The 17523-nt window shown below is 43.4% G+C and overlaps 1 protein-coding gene across 1 annotated transcript in view; it reads right to left on the bottom strand.

The window, feature by feature from the left end:
• Window positions 1-229: 229 nt before the first annotated feature.
• Window positions 230-17523, bottom strand: part of LOC119379379 (ATP-dependent RNA helicase SUV3 homolog, mitochondrial) — a 38084-nt gene continuing 20790 nt past the window's right edge. Inside the window, exons 10-14 of the mRNA XM_037648694.2 lie at window positions 12398-12607; window positions 9003-9182; window positions 7139-7287; window positions 3137-3276; window positions 230-475 (exon numbers count right to left, since the gene is read on the bottom strand). Of these exons, the coding sequence (XP_037504622.1) occupies window positions 312-475; window positions 3137-3276; window positions 7139-7287; window positions 9003-9182; window positions 12398-12607 (843 nt within the window). The 3' untranslated portion in view covers window positions 230-311. The remainder of the gene's footprint in view (window positions 476-3136; window positions 3277-7138; window positions 7288-9002; window positions 9183-12397; window positions 12608-17523) is intronic.

The raw sequence follows: 17523 nt of genomic DNA, 5'->3' as shown, positions 1-17523 counted from the left end.
CAATGGTGTCCTAGTGGAAAGTCAGGTGGCATCTGGTGATCTGGTGACACACAATCTGCCACCCACATATGTGGCAGGAGCATTCAGTATAACAGAGCTTGAGCCACATCCTCCCCTCTTCCGGCTAAGTACAGTTCTGCTGGTACATATAGCGGTGTTCTTGTTAGGCTTCCTATTCATCTATACCTTGGATGGAATCTTCGGCAGCCCCCACATTTATGCAGAAAACCCCACAGACATTGTTTCATGTTGAATACAGACATCTGCTGTAAACTCGGGGCATTATATAAACTACATTTGTCTACGTCATGCTATTTTGGCTTCTTGTTCCGGCGATCCCTCGAGCTGCCATGTTGCCACTCCCGCTGGAGTTCTAAAAGTTGCTCTTTAGTGAGTAAGCCTTGAGCGAGCAGACGGTCAGCAAGCTTCCCCTGTAGTTTGGGTGCACGGGCTGAAAGGGGCCCCTCATCATGATCTGAAAGCATCATAATTTCACTTATCACTATAATTTTCAATGTAAATAGGCATATAAATAGGCATAAACTATAAAAACATGGCTCAACAGAAGCAAGATTTGTTAAGTACTTCCCATGACCTTAACAAGTCATTAATAAAGTACAGATCTACGCTCCTCATGCAACTTGTTTTCACTGTTACCAATTATTTGGACACCACACTTTTTTTCCTGTTCAATTATTGAAAGCTTTTTGGCACTACCAAGTGCCTGCCCCCTGACATCAACATTACTAACAAGGATTGGACACTGTATAGAAAAGTCAAAAAGCAATAAGTAAGTCGAAAAATAATAACTAGAGCTGTGCGAATAGCAAAATTTTGGGTGTGAAGCGAATTCGAATAATAAAGTTTGAGTGCAAATCGAATTGATAATTTTCTAATATTTTTCTAATACTTCGAAGCATAAGCGTGTGCACAAAGGGGGGTGGCCCCCCCCTCCCCATTCACGTAAAAGGGGGGCACAAAGCCTGCTCCATATGTTTACCTATGGCCACACAGGCTTTTGACAATAATGGCAGCCGAAGGCCCCTGATGTTGCATTCCAAAAACTGTTTACTTCCAATCCCTACTTCAGAAATGCCGGGGACCAAACGCAGGCCATTGTGAGGAGCACATCATAGCTTCATTTTTTTTATCCATTGTGAAGCATGTTGTACTTTGGACCCAACCAACAGAAGGGGGGGGGGTAGTGGCTGCGATGATGCTTTGCCCCCATGCCCTGCTAATGGGGAACACTGCACACGCCTGTGCTTCGACGCGAAATTACAGAAAAAATAGTTGCAGAGGATTTCTAAGCTTATTCTAAATTACATTTTAAAAACATTATAGCTCCGCAATGGCGCAACCGGGCACCGCCATTTTGGGCTTTTCGGGAACAGCATTTATCAGTTTTCAAATTTCCAGCTTCAGCAAGGCCCTCCATTGAGAAACACGCGTACAAAAAACAAATGTTTAAAGTTCGCTTTGAGGCCTTTGATTGGCTATGTTTGCCATGTTGCTCCAGCATGCTTCTCCCTGATGCTCGCTCCGGGAGAGCGTCGTCTACTGCTTGCGCGTAGCGAGGTCATGGCTGTCGACAATCGCGCTACTTTGTGACACGTTCGCACTTGCTCTGTATTTACGGGTCGACGTATAATTACGCTTTACTTTGGAAGCTGCAAGCCGAACTTGAATAATCAGATTACGATAGCGCGCCGCGCTCGTCGCGAACTGTGAACATCGCAGGCGCACGTCCATGACCGACTGACTCGTGGGACCCGCGGTTAGATGTTCTGCTTGGCAGCACTTCGGACCTCGTGACGAAGACCATCGCGCGACGACTCTTTGTACTCGCGATCGTGCATGACGAACTTAAAAACATCGGGCACCGCGGCCACATACACCGCGACTGAGCTTACTGCTCGGAGTCGTGGCTAGGCCTAACTCCGTGAGCGCCGATGTACGAGATGCATCCGACTTTGAGGGCAATAACATCGCGCTAGTGGACATTGCGGACATGCGAGAAGCCGCAATGTGCTTCGTCGCAAGCAACAAATCGCATCACCCGCTGGATCCTCGGAACCGCGGATGGCCATTTAGCGCATCGGCAACGGACCCACCGATCAAGCTCGTCGCCCAGCGACGGCTCGGAGCACCAGTGGAAGCGGCTAGCAGTTTCGCACGTCAGCGCCCCAAAAGGCAACATCAAGCATGCTGCACGCCGATTTATCGTCGTTATAATTATGTTCCGTTGTTTTAAACCGTTATATTTATTTTCTGGAAGTTTGAATACTTCGAATAGTAAAATGCCGGTGCGAATCGAATCGCTAACACTATTCGAAAAATATTCGAAAGTTCGATTATTCGCACACCCCTAGTAATAACACATTGGTTAACTTGACATCAAAACCCTTAACCTTTGCTGACATGTACTCTATGCCAGCAAAACTCCCAACAAGGCCGCATACTAGTTGAAATGGCACAGTCACAGGGTAACCCATTGTACAATGAGCATAAGCAGAAATCTAAGTAGACCTCTCCGAATATTTGGGCGCTTTGGCATAAATTAAAAATTTAACAAATTTTGAGGTGTTCAAAACAACCGAATATAGACGTTCGTCACTTCCTTATCGTGGGTAGTTCTGGTCTGCCGTAGTCGCGTTTCGTGCGCGCCGGCGCGATCAGTTTCGATATCACCCTTGAAATTCAATGATGAATATCTCGAATTACGTGCAACTTTTGTGATTTCTAAAAACTCGGTATGCCATAAATTGTCATGCACTACAACTTTCTAATTTAAACAAGTGCCTACAAGTCAATAATTAAAAAGTTCATTATCGGTTAATTAGTCACAACAGTATCATTTCAGCTGGGGCAAAGTGTTTCCGCGTCGACGTAGAGTTCGTGTGAGAAAACAACAAGAGCCTTACTGTCATAGAATTTTTATTAAAAATCTGTATTGCCTAAAAAAACGCCCTGTATATATTTTATAAGCCCTATATAACCAGAGAGACAGTCTAAAGTCAACAATTGTAAAAATAAAAAGAAACAGCTATTAGACTTGTGCCGCCAAAATAGAAAGTATAGTTTATGACACCACATTCAAAACATGCCAATCTAGAATTAGAAAACTTCACATTACCAGTTTCCTCAGTAGCACTTTCCATGCCAGCACGCAGCAGTTGTGTGATATTGAGCACACCCTTTTGAATAATCGAGTCTAACTCTTGCTGCATGGCACGTACAGCCTCAGCATCTGGAAAGAGGTCTGGGAAGCGGTAGCTGCAAAAATGTACAAGAACAGACAGTAAGTGCAGATGCTGATCTGATACCACACAGGGTGCTCCAATTCGGTGTATTCATTTGAAAAGTGTTGCTCACTACACATACATACATTGCCTCTTACAGTAAGATTACAGGAATGTACAGGAGTCTCATCATGCAGTCCAGTACATGTAATGTCAGATGCAAGAAAAGCATTAAAGTGCATCAACAAACACAGAATTACGGTGTTTATGCTTGAAAAGGCCGTGACACCACGTTTGTCCATAGTCATTGTTCATTTCACTGTGCTCCTTGGCTATCAAGTGCCCTCACTGAGAACTGGGAGTCAACTTGAAGACTTAAGCACCTACAAAATTAATTCATTCATTTATTGGCACGAGCCATTGCAGTATGGTTAGTCCGGTATGGTTGCATGTTAATACCATAAATGATGACCCAATCCTTATGTCACGTGTTGAAGTGATCGCTGACTTTTTTTAATGAGATGTAGACAGTAGTTTATTAAGGCTTCCAGATTGTGTCTGCTGGGTTATAAGTATCATTTTGTGACCTAGAATTTTTTTGCAGCATTAACATACGTTATTCCTTCACCCTTCTCCACTAATCTTCTAGCCCTATCTTACATAGCTACAATCTAAATTTAACCTTTTCTTGAGGAAAAACTGTAATGACACAAAGAAGACGGGGACGAAGCGAAGACACGAACAGACCGACACTTGATTCATTATCAAGTGTCGGGGGGTCGAAAATATGCTGCACAGAGCAGCATATTTTCTATAAATTATCTGATTCGGACAATACCCGTCTAAATGCCACGCTTTGATGTATCGGCAGTGGATGCCAATGTAAACGAACCCCCACCACGTCCAAGGTTTGTTTTCACGGGCTTGCTTATCCCTACGCTTTATATTTTTAATTTAAAAGAGCCATTTTCTGCACCAAAGACTGGAGAGGTTAGGGCGCTTACTGTGATGCAGTGCAATGAAGCTGATCCGCTGCATATTTAAAAAAAAATATTTTGCTTGTATCTTATGAATTAGGCACTATTGAATAGTTTTTTTGGGTTGTTTCAAGACACGTAGAATCAAATAGGAAAAAAAATATTTATTTTCGTAACGTTTTTGGCCAAGAAACTCAATAGCGAAACGGTTAATTTAATTTCCTCTGCTTCTAAATTTGATTGCTTTTGAGATTTTAGGGCATGCATTATTTTTATCCAAAGCTTAAAGGTATTACCAACTATTTAAGATACCATATTGCCTTCCTGGCTTATGTGCAGCAGTGCCCTATTATTAGAACGCAATCATACCAGTGATCAGCAGCACACTATATAGTGGTAGCACACGGCTGTTGCAATGCGTCACTACTTGCAGTCTACAGCTTCATACCAGTGCATTTATCTTCCTCTTTGTGTTCCCATCCTGAAATGTTCTTTTAAACTTTGTTACAGTATTCCAAATTTATTGATACTCTAATTAGAGAGCTTTGTAGTAGAGACAGCCTACATCATTAGAGCTGATGATGCATGCACACGTACCGTATTTACACGATTGTAGGTCGACACATTTTATCCAAATTTTAAATCCGAAGTTGGGGGGTCGACTTACAAGCGAAACCCAAACTAGTAACTGCAGTTATGGCAGGACAAACGAGAAATCATGGACACTATGGCATGGTTACGACATTACATCTACATTAAGGCTCTACCTGTAACATATACCGTATTTTCTCGCGTATAACCCGCATTCTCAGGAACGATTCGCGGAAATTTTTCTAAAAATGATCCCCGCGTATTGCCGCGAAGCTAGCTTCCCCGCAGAGCTGTGAAGCACTGCAGTGAAGCCACCTTTGCACACCGGGATTCGAGTTTTTTTTTTTTTTTTTTGTCTTGACTTTACAAAACACGTTACGGGGCTAGTTGGTGATACATTCCTACTTAAAATATTCCAGCGCTACTTTTTACGAGGACAGGACAGAGAAGTGTGTGGCAGGAAGGGCGCCGACTCCCACTATGGAGCCAGTTAACGTGTAATCAGTCCAGCGACTACGTAAATAAATTTTTATTGCGAGAACAATTATATGGACACTCTCGGCGGATTCTTGCCGTCGTCGTCATGTCGCGGATATGTATATGTATTTATGTATATATGTATATATAGAAAAGGCACAAAGAAAAATAAAGCCGAAGAAAAAAATTCCGAAGCACCCGACCGGGATTCGAACCAGCAACCCTTCACTCCCCAGCGCACTGCGTTAGACAACTCAACCACACACCATGCATGCGCCGGCGAAATAACGACGAGCTATTTATATACAACATTTACCGCTGGTGGTACGCAGATCCCGGAGGAGCTTGGGCGTGTTTTCTATCACGCGATGCTCCTACATTTTCCTCCCATTTGAAAACTGCTCGATATGCGCACAACAAAGTGGCCCCTTTATGTACCCACTCGTGATGTGGAACGAAAAATAAAAAAGAACACCGGGCACACCTTGCGTCAGACACCTCTGTGTGGCAGGAGACGCAGAGGGGTCACTCCACATGCCGCAGTTTACAAGAAAAATTACACCATCTCCCGCTAAAGGGGACCATGAGGCGATGCGAAGCCGGAGCACTTGCACGATCGCGTTCCGTTGGCGTTCACTGGGCATGCTACCGACCTTTTGTCGTGGAACGCGAAGAGGAACACTACGCGCGTTGCGTCTTCCCTCTAGCCTGGCCGTTAATTCTCACAGGGCGTGCGGGGAACGTCGACAGGCGCGCGAGAGAGAGGCAGCGTAGGAGAGGAGAGGGGGAGGGGACGCACATGCGCTGGCCCTCATCGCGGAGTTGCGCAGGAGAGAATTTCGGCATGTCGAGCCCGCATTTCAGAGGAGCCAACCGAGGCAAGCGCTGGACTGAACGCGCGCAGCGCTCTGCCATTTGAAGGAGAGGAGACTAGAGGAGGAGAGTAGCGTATGCACTTTTCTTTTATTCCCTCCTTACCCCCTCCCCTACAAGGCACTGCGCCGTGTCGCCTATAGGCAGACAGAAATTAGGTGCCTTTTTCCTTTCCTTAAGAACCACAGAAGAAAAAAGAAGCAAGAACACAGAAGCGCAAGCAGGTGCTGGTAGAGAAGTGGAGAGAGTAACGCGCAGCTATTGGAGAGAGGGAAGGAGGAGAGTCGCGCATGAGTAGTGTGAGTGCGGACTACAACGCTGCGTGCGGATGACCAGGGCACGTTACATACCCCCGAGCAACAGATACTTCGCATCTAAAAGGAATATCTAAGAGCATCTGATTTTCCGTTGTCAACACTTGCAGCGCGTTGCTCAAGCATAAAGACGTAACAGCTGTGACAGTTGTTAGTTTACGCTTGTCCTGTGCGTTCTTTTCGGGCATCCTTCTTTGTGCTTCACCGGCGCGCTGCAAGTATCGAGCTGCTTGTCGTTCCTCGTGTGACATTCCACTTTCTTGCTATCACATTCATTGCTTGGCCCTTGCGACGAAACTGACTTTTTTTATCGAATGCGCTCACGCGGTTTTTTTCTTTCGCCATGCAATTTGGGGTAGGGGGGTCGACCAACATTCGAGTCGACTTACAATCGTGTAAGTATGGTACTTCTAGTGTTCTTCTAATCGGCAAACATTAAATGCAGTTTGTGGGTGTTGATCTTAAAAGGTAAATTTGTTGGTCCTTATTCCTCTCATCTACATGTTTAAAACTGAGTCAATACACAAACAGCTGAAATAAGCCTCTGTGCTTGTCTTTCTTGAGCTGTGTACATTCGTGCTTGAACTTAAAAGGGCAAGGCCCTTGCCCCATGTTGGTACAGATGAAGCATACAGTGGCATGCACTTTGGCTGCACACACTCACCTGAGCCAGAGATAAAGGTCCAACACATCAAAAACAGCTTCCAGGTGAACCAAGTCCATGATGGACTTAGGGATAGCCAAGGGCCAATTAATGTTGCGTCCCAACCATTGACATGTTAGCTGTTCATTGCGGCTGTACTGCCGTGCAAACTGTAACCAATCAAAAGGCAAGTGCCTGTTTTACCACATTTTTTTTTCTTTCTTCAATATTACACTTCCACAGCAGGGTAATGAAAACAGTATCAGCTGGTTCATGCAACCAATGTACCAAGTTCAACATGTGCTCCAAGGGCAAGCAGCATGGTTTTAAGTAATAATTGATGTCAGAGCATTGGTAAATGATAACTATGGCAATGCAAATTTCTAATGCACATTCTAATCTGCCTTGTTCTCCTCAGTGATGTTTAGTACATAACCTGGTAGTTTCTGAGTGCTTACACATTTATACCTGCTTGACAAGAGATTAGTCTTGCAGTAGTCTAGAAATTCAACATACTAAAAGCAGTTGGTACATTTAACATGACTAAAAGATTTTGTGCTCTTATATTGCAAACTGTATGAGAGTTTTTGACGTACGCAAGGCAAAATTCAGCACTTTTAGGTGCCACATATGGTAAGTCGAACCTCGTTAATTCGAAGTTCGAGGAGATAGTTTGAACTAGTGGCGGTCCTTTAATTAGCGGCACAGTGCACAATACAGTGGAACACTGCTATGTAGTAGTGCCTGTTACGTTCCCAGGTGCTACGCTTTCCCTAAGCTAACTCTATTTCAGCAAGTCCTGATACAGTTCTCATTAGATCCAATGCACCTGAGAACCCTGCTGTTACATCACAACTGCTCCTGTATGATATGTCCCAAACTCTGAGGTGGCCTGAGTGGCCATGGAGAGCAGCCACATTGAAGAAGTGGTGAAAGGCGGGCTTTTGACACAGCACGGTTTGGCCTGATTATAGGATTAGCCACAGAATGTCACCTATGACGTGTTTTCGATTCCTGCCAGCAAAAGCATGGACCCCGAGATCTGTATTTGCAACACGGCGGCTACTACACTATACAGATAGCAAAAATAAGGCCTTCGAGATCAGCTTTGGTTGCTGCTGTTGTGGTGGCATGGACATGCTTGTTGGGGAGGACATGTTCATGCTTCCTGCGGTCTCCTTGCGCTGTCATTTTCGTCCTGGTGGTCATGCAAGCATGCTGCATGTGCTTAGTTCTTTCCAGCCTGCAACTGTTGGTGCAATGGAATCGAATGGCAACATTACGTTTCTGAGGATAATGTCACTCTCGCCTCTGTGGTTCTGTCCGTCAACGATATCTACCAATAAGTGCAGTAGACGAAGTTTAGGAAGAGGGGCCGCATTCGCGCCCATGGTAGAAGGAAAGTTACTGTGACCCAACAGGCGCACGATGTTTGCCAGCTACCTCTAACATGGCACCTTCCAGCGTATGCAGAAAGAGCACATGGTTACAGGTTTGCGAAGTTGTGGTGGCTAGTGGCACGTTGAACTTTCTCGTTTGGCTTGGGATCACACAGTCTTGTTCAAATTAACTGTGGCATGTGTATCAGGTTCGAATTCAGGAGAGTTTTTCCCCATTCTAATATGTCACTTTGCCAGCAGTTAATGTACCACTTCAAATTATCTGATGATATGAATTAACAAGGTTCGACTGTAGTTCAATTGAAACAGCAGAAAGCTTTGCAATGACACAAAACCACTTGTTCTGTACATCCTGATTTTAAATACAAACAGTCCTAAGGGCTCAGGCAATTAAATGGTTCCAAATAAAAGCTTTCTGACCAGCTAAACTAATATGCACTCACTACTAGGTCAAAGAAGGACATAGGGCTATAAAAAGTATTTACCTTGAGGAACATGCTGCACACAAATGGCATTTTCTGATTGATGGGTGAGCAGCAGAATACATATCGTGCCCGCAATGGCAGTGGGACATGCTGGATCATGTCAGCCAGAAATTTGAAGCCCTCCAAGTTGCACATGAAGTAGGATGACGAATCAACTTTGCAAAGGCTTACAAAAATATCCTAGGACAATCGAAATGGATATCAAGATCAAGCTGCATCACAAATTAAGCAAGATAGATGCAACACATGCAATAAACAGTAATCATGCATGCGCCCTAGCACTTATCCGTGCTTATCTGGTGCTTATCCATAAAGGCATCGCCGCACTGCGCTGTGACAGTGGCCCCTTCGAATTCTCGGTATACTTCACCCCATAGCGCATTGGCATTGCAGCAAAGCTGACTTTTTGAATACGCTACGGCCGCAAACTGATCGACTCACGAAAGCGCTGCTTCGAGCCTGCGAGAAGACCGACGTGGCAGCGGTGGTGGCTTCAATTAATGCCGTTTTGGACCTGTAATTTGGGCAAAATTCCGAAAAATCAGACGCCGAAGGGTTTCAGTGTCCGAAATTTCAGACGTTTTTATTAGAGCTGTGCGAATAGCAAAATTTTGGGCGCGAAGCGAATTCGAATATTGAAGTGTCAGTGCGAATCGAATCAAATATTTTTCGAATATTTCTCCAATATTTCTCGAATACTTCGAAGCAAAACTGCAGAAAAAAAGTTGGAGAGGATTCCTAAGCATATTCTTATGAGATAGCAATATGAAAGTGTTTCTTTTCGCTAGGTTGATGAAGGGCTGGCGAGGTGGTGTTTCATAGTTGTCTTATCAAGAATGAGGCAATGTAGAGGCCGAATTGTATTTATGTACATGGTTTGGTGCAACCAAAGTGTTGCTGACAACACTTTATACGTGATGGGCAAAGATGCCATTTCCTCAGCCTCTCCTCCTCATTCAACTTCTGTGGAAGCCTAACTGATGTGGCGAACAAGGGTTTTCCCTTCAAGGGTGGTACTACCTTCAAGTCCGTAGTTCCAAATCTGCCTCGTAGACGTCGATATAAAGAACATCTGAAATTTTGGATGCTAAAAAGCTTCGGCGTCCGATTTTTCGGACTTCCTGCCCAAATTTCAGGTCCAAAACGGCATTAATTGAGCCCCCAACTCTGCCACATCTTTCATCTCCATGATGGAACCAGCGTTTTCTTGAGTTAATACATTTGCGACCGTAGCGGAGCTTGAAAGGCAGCTTTGCCGCGATACGGAAGTGTGATGAGGTGAAGCATATTGAAAAATCTAAGGACCACTTCCAATCGGACGTTGACTGTGTCGTGGCCAAGTTCGACCGTAACAGAGCTTGAAAGGCAGCTTTGCCGCAATACGAGAGTGTAATGAGGTGAAGCATATTGAAAATCTGAAGGGGTCACTTTCAATCGGACGTTGACTGTATTTGTCTTTGGGAAGTTCGAATTGTTCGAATAGTATAATTCCAGTGCGAATCGAATCGAATAGCAAACACTATTCGAAAAATATTCGAAAATTCGAATATTCGCACACTCCTAGTTTTTATACACTGACTCGATGGGACTTGTGGCGGTGCCACGAAAGCATCCGAATTTTCAATTATGTCCGAAAATTCAGCAGTTGACTGCATTGCTGCATCCCTGCCTTTGTCCAGCTATATGCTGGCAACAATGAAGACTAAAAAAAAACCAGATCAAGAGTGCAAGCACAACATAGACAAGATGTTTTTCACTTTTTTGAGCGCACAAATGAACAAGGACGAAAAGCAACGCAGACACATCGATGTGTCTGCGCCGCTTTTCGTCCTTGTTCATTTGTGCACTCAAAAAAGTGAAACATGAATTACCAACATACCCAAGCATATGCTCTTTCAAGATGTTTTTGCGAGCTTAAATTTCAGATCCCCTTGTTGAGTACAACATGGAGTACTTCTAGCAATGAGACCCCTGCATTCAGTGAACCCTGACAACATGCTCATTACGACAGAGGCCGCAGAGATGTGGACTGTGTTTGCCGCCTCTCAGCAACAACAGCAAAGGCAATTCTGGCAGTACAACTACTTCATGGGCATGGAAGGTGAAACAGAAGTTAACATGGCATGACAAATGCATGCAGCTATTCCGCCACTATAGTATCAATGAAACATCTTGCAATTGCTGACTGGTGACAACACCATGTCCCTGCTCACTTCTCTGACGATGAGACACATATAAAACAGTGATTTTCCTTTTACTTTATCACTGCATGGCAGCTTACACTAATCATACACAATGTAATTAAAAGGAATAATAATAATACTAATTTCAACTATGATATCCTTAACCCCCGTTTGTTCCCTGACCCACTCTGCTCTCTTCCTGTCTCTTAAGGTTACACCTATCATTTTCCTTTCCATCGCTCGCTGCGTCGTCCTCAATTTAAGTTGAACCCTCTTTGTAAGTCTCCAGGTTTCTGCTCCGTAGGTAAGTACCGGTAAGATGCAGCTGTTATATACCTTCCTCTTGAGAGATAGTGGTAGACTACTATTCATGATTTGATAATGCTTGCCAAATGAACCCCATCCCATCCTTATTCTTCTAGTTATTTCACTCTCATGGTTCGGCTCCGCGGTTACTACCTGTCCTAAGTAGACGTACTCCTTTACAACTTCCAGCGTCTCGCCACCTATCGCGAAGCGCTGTTCTCTGCCAAGATTGTTCCACATTACTTTAGTTTTATGCATATTAATTTTCAGACCTATTCTTCTACTTTCCGTATCCAGTTCAGTAATCATGAGCTGTAATTCGTCTCCCGCGTTACTCATCAATGCAATGTCATCAGCGAATCGCAGGTTACTGAGATATTCTCCATTAACTCTTATCCCTAATTCTTCCCAATCTAGGGCCCTGAAAACCTCCTGTAAACACGCGGTAGCACGACGTAGCACGTCGGCAGGATAACCGGTGGTCATTAAGGGTAACTGACTGGATTCCAAGAGAGGGCAAACGCCTGAGGGGAAGGCAGAAAATTAGGTGGGTAGATGAGATTAAGAAGTTTGCAGGTATAACGTGGCAACAGAAAGCACAGGACCGGGTTGATTGGCGGAACATGGGAGAGGCCTTTGCCCTGCAGTGGGCGTAGACAGGCTGATGATGATGAATAATACTAATAGCTGCTGCTTTATGTGCCAAAACCACGATATAATTACGGGGCATACCAGAACTGACTTTCACCACCTGGGGTTCTTTTACGTGTACTTAAATCCAAGTACCTGGGTGCTCTTGCATTTCGCTCCCATCGACGGGAATCAAACTAGTGTCCTCAAGCTTCGCAGCATGGCCCCTTATCTGCTAAGCTACCACAGCGGGTATTCAAGGGAAAAGAAACGCACCACAAGATTGGCCAGAGTTGCATGGGGCAAATGGTAAGCAAAGAGCTCAATTTGTTCTGCGGTTGGGTGCAGGCCTGCTGCTTCAATCTGCTCTACAGAAGCCGCAAGGATCTGCTTCAGTGCAGGTAGATCTTGTGGCTTCATCGTTGTTGCACGACCAACCTCGTACCGGCTCCCAAAACGACCTGCTCGGCCTGCAATCTGGAGAGCCTGCAAGAGGCAAAACCACAGAAACAAGGGTGGCCTGTCCCAGACTGCCATTGCAAATGAACTGCAGTCATACAGTCAACAGGAAGGTTTCAATCTTAGCGCAACGATCTCATTCCTACATGACGGTGACTAGTAAAATAAGGTAAATTTCACAATGCTTTTCCAACAATGACATTATCACTGTTTTGTGTTCATTATTTACAAGGAAACTACAAGCTGAAATATCACTTAATAAGAGCTATTTCCCATATTAGAAAAACAAAAAGCAAGATTTTTTCCTACAATTCAGCGAAGTAAATCATTTGGCAGAATATTTATTCAACAGTTTTCGTGTATCATGAACATGCATTACAGCCTTGGTGAGAAAAGATAAAGCAAGAACAACCGGAAAAGCCAAAACAGACTTCACCATTTCTGTGCACCTTCCTGTGGTGCCATCAACTATAGGCATTGAGTGTGCTTCCATGCCCCCCAGTATATGCATTGAAAATCTTGCATGGATGCATTCCTTTTGCACACTTGTACAACTAATGACCTCAGTAAGGAGGAGGACAAAGAAAACAGGCACGCCGTATATTATAATCCTAAGCCTGATAAAAACAAAGTGAAATGAGCATATGAGATAGATTTTAGTGTGCAATGCATGGTAAGAAAACCTTCCATAATCTTCTACTCCAGGGAGCACGGCGAAAAGGTCTTTTAATTTCTCTTTTTTTAGTTGCTTGAGCTGAGATTTTTTTTCACAGTTATGTTGCTGTAAGCTAAAGAGGTGCTATAAATGAAGTTCAGTTTTAAATACTTGTCAATAACCACATCATATCCAAAATTGTAATGAGACCATCAGCTCCAGCAGCACATAGGGGTCAGGTTTGTGCAGTCAAGTTTAAATTACTCTATGGCAAAAGCCAATTTCAGGATCAAAGTGATGAACATTTGGACATGTCGAATACGCATGCGGCTAGCCAGCATTTCTGATTAGGAACAAATTAACTGGAAAATTGAATTAACCGGTGGTGAATAAGTCTAGGGTGTGTTTAGATGAGAACATCGGTGCATGTCTGCCGACCCCCCTTATTTCGCCGGAAGAAATATATATTGCTGTCTGAATCCCCAGGACCACGACACCAATCTTAGTATTGTAAAAAAAAAATTTGGCTTTGCCAAAAAAATTCAGAAGACTCCACTGAGCCAGAACTGCTTTTTGCGAACTGCGCAAAAATGGAATTTTGATGAGATCCTATAAAAAACTGTTGTAGCTGTAGGTCTCAAAATTTCTCTTAATATACCATAAATAGTGTGAGTTTACGAAGTGTTGTTATCGTGCAGTCTTGGGGCTCTCTTTATCAGAAAAAAAAAATGCAAATACGGCATTGTTCAATAATGCTCCAATTTCAGATTTTTTTGCGGCACATCTATAATAGTCAGAATTTTGAAAATTGCCAGAGTGTTGCCACACATCAGATTAGCAATTGTGCCAAATATAATTGTCAAGGACGACTTCAAACGCAAACCGGAAATGCTATTGTAAGGGCATGTCTCTAAAAATGCAATATATTGAAAATCAATTAAAAAAAAAAGCCACCTTCAATTTCCTTTAAACTCCCCAGAATTAAAGCCAAGTGCTTGTTTTAGCTTAATTTGCAAAAACATGTTGCATTATTTTTTTGAGGTCGGAGTTGCAAGGCCACCGATGTGGCCTAATTGATAATGCACAACCACTTCAATAAGTGAGCACTTAGCTATACTTGCCATTGTCACGATTTTTAAGTCATAAATATGTTCTCTTGTGTTCCCGAAACAACAAATTGACAGACAAAAAGCGAAGAGTTGGTTTCTAAAGTAAATTATTACTACATTTTCTCACGCAAATAGAAAAAACCTCAACATGGGTCCCAGCATCTCGGCATGCTGCGATGCTCGGCCACATGCTTCGTAGCACCATCTTCCAACATATTGCGCGTATGCAAGTCTGCGTGCACCTCATAAAGGAGGAGGCCGGAGAGGATCAACCACTGGATTTTTATCACTGCTCATCGCATGGCGGTAATCTGATAACGCAGACGGCGTGCAATGGTACAGGCGGCACTTATGCAGCCCCGCAGCACTGAATACAAAAAAGTCACAATAAATAAACAAAAAAATAAATAAAATTAACAGCTAAATATGCTTCAGAAAGGTCGAATTCGCAACAGAGCGTCAGCTTTCACGTCCGTCCGTCGTGTCATCGACTGCCCGGCAGCCCACTAATGAGCAGCCTATGCGAGGACACATATGCTTCTTGTACTCCCCTGCAGTGGCATAAATAATGGGGTGGCGGGGTTCAGGGGGCTTCTGACCTCCCTTGTGTTCAGGCCTGGGGGGACACATCTTGCAAGTGTGATTTAGCTTTCGAGCACCATATTTGAATTGCTTGACTGTTGAATGTAGCGCACTCTCCGTAAAACAAATTCTGAAATCTGACAACAACCTTCCAAAGAGCAGAAACGAAGTACAAAAGCGAAAGCTTCTTTCTGTTTCAAAAGGCAGTGTAGAGCACGAGGTTTCTGAAATGTTAGTGGTTACTTGTAGCCTAATACAAATGTTTATTATGCCTGGATTTAAAATGCGAAGCAAATTAAGAATCTATGATCATCTACCATTATTTATGTCGAAGGTTTGTTGGAAGCCATTGATGATGAAGCAGGAATCCAGTTGCTGGACTATGATCATGCTCATTTTAAAAAATCACCGGGAAACATAAACATTCCTTACAAGCAAGTTATCATGGGAGGCTATTTCTAATAGGTATACACGATGGGGAATGGAGCTGAAGCTAAAGATATACCTTTGTGCGTTATAACAAAAAAGTGCTAGCATTTTCACTTGATCATTTGACCCGAGTGATATATTAACTAGAAATATGCCAGAGCTCACCTACGAGCCACACTTAGAAACTAGCTTCACCAACATGCCTTTCTACCATTGGCTACTCAATGCTGTTAGGTTAAGCTCCCTGACCAGGTGCTGAGGCCGGTGCTAGCTTTTCATTTTTTTTTTATTGCGATAGCAATTATATGAACCCTCTCGGTGGATTTTTGTCGTCACCGTCATGTCTCAGACATGTATATTTAAGTATACATAATAAAAAAGGCAACAAGTGACCCCTCACTCCCCCGCGCACTGCGTTAGACAACTCAACCACGTGCCATGCATGCATTGGCATAATAATGGCGAGCCATTTATATACACCATTTACCGCTGGTGGTACGCGGATCTCGGAGGAGCTTGAGCGCGTTTTCTATCACGCAATGCTCCTACATTTTCTTTCAATTTGAAAACGGCCCTTGAGACGCGTACAATGAAGTGGCCCCTTTCTGTATTTACTCGTGATGTGGAACGAGAAAAAAAAAAAAAGGACAGCTGGACAGACCTTGCATCAGATGCCCCCGTGTGGCAGGAGATGCAGAGGGGTCACTCCACGTGCTGCAGTTTAAAACAAAAAGAAATATCTAAGAGTGCTTGATCCTCCATTGTCGACACTTGCAGCGCATTGCTCAAGCACAAAGACGTAACAACTTTGATAGTTGTTAGTCCACGCTTGTCCTGTGTGTGGGCATCCTTCTTTTTGCTTCAGCGGCGCGCTGCAAGTACCAAGCTGCTCGTCGTTCTTCGTGACATTCCAATTTTTTGCTGTCGCATTCACTGCTTTGCCCTTGCGACAAAACTGTGACCTTTTTTTTAAAACATTATTTTAATTTTCCTAAATTAAAAATAAACCTATATTTGTAAAAAAAAATGGCTGCAATGGCAAGATGTGTGTCTTCCTTTCTGAATATTATGGATTTATGCCACTGCCGACACTTTGTGTCACAACTGCTTCAGCCTCTTGAAACAGATCGCCGTAAAATCTCCACATGTGTCTTTGTCTAACAAAAATTTTGTTCCTGAGTAAGCCACTGTTGATGAGCTCAAGTTATTCATTCACTCAACTGCCATTTCGCCTCTGAAGGTGGTGGTGAAGGCAAAACATCCTTGTAGGACACCCCACGCCAAGTGAAAGAAGGCGGAGATTGAGGGGGCCGTTTCCAGGAGCATTTCTGCCTGGACCCACTCTTCGATGCCTTTCTCACGCCCTCTGTGTATTAAGGCTGAAGAAAAATTTGAATACAAAAACCCTACTTGAGTGCAAATCCGATAATTGCTTTTCACCAGGAACACTACTACGACGCATACAAACATGTATATGTAAAAACAACTCTACGTTTTTTTTTTCAGTCAATCTGTGGTTTTGTGAACACAAAAGAACATATTTACGACCTAAAAATCATCACAATGGCAATTATAGCTACATGCTCGCTCAGTAAAGTGGTTGTGCGTTAATGTCAATAGGCCACATTGGTGGCCTTGCAACTCCGACCTCGCAAGAATAATGCAACCTTTTTACAAATTAAGCTAGAACAAGCACTTGGCTTTAATTCTGGGGAGCTTAAGGAAATTGAAGGTGGCCTTCTTTTTAACTGATTTTCAAAATATTGCATTTTTAGAGACATGCCCTTACAAGAGCGTTTCTTGTTTGCGTTTGAAATCATGCTCGACAATTATATTTGGCACAATTGCTAACCTGATGCGTGGCAATGCTCTGGCAAATTTTCAAAATTCTAACTATGATAGACAAGTCGCAAAAAAATCTGAATTTGGAGCGTTATTGAACATTGTGCCGTATTTGCGATTTTTTTTTTTTAAATAAAAGAGCCCCAAAACTGCACGGTAACAGCACTTTGTAAACTTATACTATTGATATTATGTTAGGAGAAATTTTTAGAGCCACAGCTACAATACCTTTTCTGTAGGATCCCATCAAATTCCCATTTTCGTGCAATTCGTAAAAAGATGTTCTGGCTCAGTGGTCTTCCGAATCTTGTTGACAAAGCCAGAAT

This window comes from Rhipicephalus sanguineus, chromosome 1, assembly GCF_013339695.2.
Source record: "Rhipicephalus sanguineus isolate Rsan-2018 chromosome 1, BIME_Rsan_1.4, whole genome shotgun sequence".
NCBI classification, from domain to species: domain Eukaryota; kingdom Metazoa; phylum Arthropoda; class Arachnida; order Ixodida; family Ixodidae; genus Rhipicephalus; species Rhipicephalus sanguineus.
This window is presented reverse-complemented; position numbering and strand designations above follow the sequence as displayed.